Source organism: Siniperca chuatsi, linkage group LG13 (genome assembly GCF_020085105.1).
Source record: "Siniperca chuatsi isolate FFG_IHB_CAS linkage group LG13, ASM2008510v1, whole genome shotgun sequence".
Taxonomy (NCBI): Eukaryota; Metazoa; Chordata; class Actinopteri; order Centrarchiformes; family Sinipercidae; genus Siniperca; species Siniperca chuatsi.
In genome coordinates this window covers 10,358,390-10,364,119 of record NC_058054.1, presented here as the reverse complement: position 1 = coordinate 10,364,119, position 5,730 = coordinate 10,358,390, and the positions used below count along the sequence as shown (strand labels likewise).

Genomic DNA, 5,730 nt, shown 5'->3' with positions numbered 1-5,730 from the left:
TCCTGTAGCTCTCTTGTTCTTGATAAGCAACAATGATCCCCATGCAGATTTGAACAACTCAGCCACCAAGAAGCCCAGTGAAACAATTACAAATCATTCAAGGCTCCTCTTGTGGAACACATCTGCATTTCACTTCACAAAGTCACGCTTTCTTGTATTTTATTTTTTATTTATTCACATCATTTGACAACAGGTACGAAGTACATTTTCTAATTTTTGCATTCAATAAATAGCAAAGATTGACATGGTTCAATTGTAGAGTGCATTTACATCTTATGCTACTATACAGGAACACACTCTAGTTCTGTTCTGAAAATGCTGGTAGAAGACAAGGAGATACTCTAGTTTTACTCCTCATACCTGCAAAGAAAGAAGATGCTTTTATGTCAGAATTTTTCAGTTGTATAATAGTAAATATTAGAATAAAACATTGCAACCAAAATAAAAATAAAGCACGCTTTTGCCTTAGACTCAGTATCTAATGACAACATATACCTATTTTTCTTTTATGCCTTTAAAAAAATTTACAGTAGGAGAGATGATGGAGAGACTGGAAAGAGATGATGGATGACACCTGTTCTTGGTGGAATTCAACCCTGTGATAACACTTCTTGCGTGGTATAATGGAGGTCATTAAAGTTCTCACCTGACCATGTCCTTGTACTTGTTCAGAGCCTCCTGGGCCACATACTGGATGAAGGCTGGATCCTGCAGCTCCAGCTCCCCAGGAACAGACAGAATAAGTGGGGGAGAGTTCAGGATGTGTACCTCCACCTTGGTCTCGGCCACAGGTACATTCTGTTCGTCATGGCTCTTTGGTGCCACCTGGAGAGTGGAAGAAGTCAACTTTTACACCAACCGCTGTCAATTTCTATTACTGGATGTTGACTAAAATCTTTCCCCACCAACAAAGATATGTGTCTCTCCACTTGGCCTATGTTTGTTTATTTTATATTTTAAAGATTTATATTAGTTGATTCATTGATTAGACCAAATTCTTTGCATTCAATATTTAAGGGTGTAGTGGAAAGCTTCTGCCTCCGTTTCTGTGTATCTTTAAAAAGGTTTCTGTACATTGCCTCTTGAAACATGATCAACATGAAAGAGCAGGTTCACAAGAAGTCTAAGAACAATAATGCGGTGCCCATATGTACACTGAAACAGGTTTATTCTTGATGTAATCATTCCTCCTTTTCATACTGACCATTAAAAGATTATTTCCTAATGTGTTTCCAATGTAAGCGATGGGGACCAAAAATATATTCTTAAGTTTATCTGAAGTTAAAATGAAGGTTCAGTGGTCATTTTAGTAGAAAATGTCCTCTTTGTTACTAAAGTGAATTCTGTACTAAAAAAGACTATCTTTGGAAGATACCCACTTTATTTGTCTAACTCAGACTGCTAAAGCTTCATGTTAACTGCAGATAAACTTTAGTATATATTTTTGCACAGAATTAGGATTGTGGATTTTGTCTCCCATCTCTTACATTGGAAGCACCTTAGGAAGATATCTTTTAATGTTTAGCATGAACAGCAATGATTACAGCAAACAGCAACTGTTTCAATGTACATATGGGCATGTGAGTACTTTTTTAAGTCACTCTGCCTTTTCATTCATTTGTGTCACTCCTTCTCACCATGGTGATACGGAAGATGTTTTCAGGAGCGCTGCTGTTGCTCACAGCCTGAGCCACCCAGCTGAATTCAGCTGCCATGTTGTTAAGCCAGTCGACTGTTTCATCAGTGTGGCGCTGGACAATAGACAAGATCTCACCATACTGCTCTTTGGACACATCCAGCAGCTGGGAAACCTCATCCAGCTCCACATGCAGCTCCCGAACACTGGGGCACTCTGGAGACAGGTGGAGAAGCGGTCAGATGAGCTACTGTATGTAAAAAATGTCAGCTGAAGTAAACACAAGCCGTGAGGGCGGTGGTGCTTCACCTGTGAGCAGGGTTCCCTGGCAGGCCTCACACTGGTTCTGTAGCTGCCAGCACTCTGAGGTTTGTTTGCGAAGGTCTCGGCACAACTTCCTGTTCTGCAGGAAATGGGGGAAACTTTCCCTCACTACACCAAACAGAAAAATGTTTAACAATTAGATTAGTGTTTTTTGTTGATTGGCATTGTGTTAAGATGTTTATTGTTACATGTAAGTATTTATGAAAAGCAACAAATAGCATCATGTAATATAATGTTTAAATATGAAAAGTTACCACATTTAAACTATGGTTTTGGTGCAATATTTTTAAACTTGTAAAGTTTAAAAGTTAACCCAGTAGTTCTCCACCATGTGCCACTAAAGCTAAAGACTTTGCTGGTTTTCATTCTAACCAATCATGATAGCAGCTGATACCATAAATTCACACATACAACCAGAGAAATCAGTAGTTGTAGTATCTGTCTGCCTGCCACTACCTTTCTTCTTCTCTGCCTCCACTGCCTCATGGAGCTCATCAAACGCCTGGGTCACCACAGCTCCAAACTCCTCCACCACGCTCTTGCCGAAGTCGAAGAAGGAGTCCAGCACCTCCTCCAATCCCACACCCTGCAGGAATCCTGAGTCCCGGCTGGGGTTGTAGGGATCTGAGGTGGTCTCCTCCGTCAGGATGTCGGTGTTGTTCAGGAAGGCCCCCTGGAGGACTTTGTCAAACCTGCTGCGCATCCTGGAGACCAGGGCAACGCTGCGGTTCACCAACGTTCCCACCTTGCTGGTCAGGCGGTTGAAGGAATCCTCGATGCGGGTAACCTCAGTGTCGGTGTTGTCAGCGCCCTGATTCACCAGGATGTCCCCTGCATCAATGTGAGGCTCGCGGGGGCCAAAGTGCCTGGACACTCTACGGAATAAGTTCTCCACCTACAGTATGAAAAGTAACGGAGGTAAGTTTATTTTACTATTGTCCAATGCTGTGGTTGCTAACCTGAGGGTCGCAAGATGATTGCTGGGGTTCAAAATAAGAAAAAACAAAATTCTGCAACACAAAATTGTGTCAACATTTGTCTAATTTTTGCTGATCCTTTCTTGTTAAATAATGTATAGTTCTACCTCTTCAGACCTCCAAAAACTATTCAAATGAAACATGAGGCAATGAGGCAAATGAAATTGACAGTTTAGCTGACAACCCATAGACGTGCCCTGTGATGGGGGCCCAAACAAGACTTTCCTTCATATTAAGGGGCCACCAGAAAAAAAAAAAGTTTGGGAACCACTGGTCTAAAGGAAAATGCATGATTGCAAAAGAAAATACTGTTGCTGCACATTCTGGGGTTTTACATTTAGATAAGTGCAGTCATGTTTAGTCATTATTGTAACTGTCATTTAATGCAAATCTGTTGATGTAGTGTTTGACTGAACTAAACACCTCACTCAGTAGGGAGAAGATGGCACCAACTAAGGCAATGGATTTTAATCCAAAAAGGAACATTTTCAACTGAGGACCATACAATTTAATTTTAGGAATGGTTGCTACAAGAGTTTGGAGGTTAGAGTAAGAAAGGCAGAGACTGGAGCTTTAGTTTTCAGACCTTGGCATGGAAAGTGGCAAATCCCCTGCGGCAGGTGGAGGTGTAGAAGGTTTTACATGCATCCTCCAGACAGGGTCTGCACTCCTCCCACTCTGATTGCAGGGAGTCTTTACACTGCTCCTCTGCCTCCTCCAGCTTCTCAGTCACCTCCTTAGCCAGTTGGGCTGCCCCCTGGTGGCAGAAAGGGAAACATTTTCGTTTGCTTGCCCTTTTTTCTGTCTGTCTTTCTTCTCTCAGGAAAGTTTAATGTTGGTCTTACCTTCTTCTTGTCACTGCTGTGTTGGAGAGACTTCATGAGGTGTCCATGCTTCTGCTCATTCCTCCACATCACCTCCTTCATCTGCTTCACCCCATACAGAGCTCTCCTCACCTCCTCGTCCACGACTTTCTCGCCATTCTGGGACAACTCTATAAAATGTGTGATGTATGCCACTGTATTTACTGTATATATCAGAAGACACAGCTCTAAGAGGAAAACAGTGTCAGATGTTTGCCAAGTGTTGATACTGATTGCATTTTTAGAGATACTTGCCAAGAGACTGCTGATAATTGTCTTTTTAACTTTATCTTTTAACTAACTCTGGTACAAAATATCATACATGTAAAATAAAGATACATTTAGATTCATCTGTGCTGTCTCACGTTTTAAGGTGTCCTCTGAGATGCCTGTTGGTTGGTCATCTGGGGCAGAATAAAGGACCCCCAGTGTCACCACCAGAACAGCCAAACCAAGCAGGAGCTTCATTCTTGAGCTCAGTCTGCGTCTTGGAAGACAAAACTCAGTCTGAAAGGACATGGCAAGTGCGGTTATGACTGGTAATGACTGTCGGATAAACATATTTACCTTATGATGACACAAAAGCACCAATACAACACAATACACGTTAACACATACACAAATGTGTTTCAATGGGGAAACTAAAACAACAGGTGCTGTCTAGTCTGTTCCAGAACGCTTATAGGATTGGAGCTTGAGCATGATTAAACATCAACATTACTGTACGTGGTAATAAGTAGGTCTGCCACTTGGTGGTGCTACACATCTGTCTAAAAGACTACAGTCATATGTCCTTAATACTTGGATGATGGGGGGGGTATTTAGACAGCGAGAGTGTTTACCTACAGATTACTTTTCTTCCATGAGTGACAAAGTTTCAGACTTACATGTTGTACAACATCTTATTGTTTGTTTTGCTTTAATTGTCTATCCACACTGTATAATTTGAACAAATACTGTAAAAGATTTCTCTCTATGTGTTATTCATTAGACTGACTAATAACAGCCCTGCCCTTGTTTTTTTACTTTAAGTGATACTATTAGGAGGTCAACAGTAGGGGGTGTGACACCTAATAAGATACATCATAGGGCTCACTTCAGCTGTAAAACTTGGCAAGCTGTGTTTACTTCTGGACCATCTGCTGTGTCAGGAGTTCAGGCTCCATCCAGTCACAAAAGCATACAAGAAACCTTAAGAGGCTTCTGATGTCATATTGTGTTTACTGGTTAGTTTGGTAACTTTTACTGGTTAGTTTGGTAACCAGTAAACAAGCTAAACTCATCTGCTTCACTAGCCCCAGTCCTGCCACACAAGGGGTTACACAAGTTGGCATCCAGGTGGGATTTACAGTAAATGGGGATGTACTCACTTGACTTATTTCATTATGGGTTTAAGTTGCTTGTACAATCAGCTCTATTCTGTTTTTAACAGGTACTAAAAGGAGAGCAAGAATTATATAATCTATAGATAAATGCATAGTTATGAATTATGAATAAATTTAAAGAGGCACAGATTGATGAAACTGATGTTGCAGTAACCATCACAATCTTAATCCAAAATATCACTTTAAAGTAGCAAGCAAACACAATGAGCAGTTCAACTGATGAGAACATTTTCGAAACATGAATTTCTCAAACTAATATTCACTATAATAACATCCTATCCTTAAAATATATCATGATACTAATGAAATATTCAGTTTAACTGAAGTTAAATACAAGCTGCAAGGTTATGACTAATCAAAGAAGATTTTAAAAAAGGCCCATAGTGACCATCACAACAAAGAAACTTACCAGTAGATGACTGAAGGTGCTTCTCCGCTGGCAGGAATAATCTGTGTGGACAGTGGTCTGTTTGTGCTCTTTCCACTCGAGCTTTATCCTATTACAGTCTTTGCTTGGTGTAGATGCCCGTTAATCCAGCATTTAA

At 40.7% G+C, this 5,730-nt stretch overlaps 1 protein-coding gene across 1 annotated transcript; it reads right to left on the bottom strand.

Annotated features, from left to right (window-relative positions):
• Window positions 1–142: 142 nt before the first annotated feature.
• clul1 (clusterin-like 1 (retinal)) lies at window positions 143–5,730 on the bottom strand. Its single transcript, XM_044221098.1, has 9 exons — window positions 5,595–5,730; window positions 4,166–4,307; window positions 3,783–3,931; window positions 3,524–3,694; window positions 2,417–2,855; window positions 1,946–2,068; window positions 1,638–1,852; window positions 647–825; window positions 143–360 (listed from the first exon to the last, which is right to left on the bottom strand). The coding sequence occupies exons 2-9, from the start codon at window positions 4,266–4,268 to the stop codon at window positions 348–350; spliced, it is 1,392 nt and encodes a 463-aa protein (XP_044077033.1). The 5' UTR covers window positions 4,269–4,307; window positions 5,595–5,730; the 3' UTR covers window positions 143–347.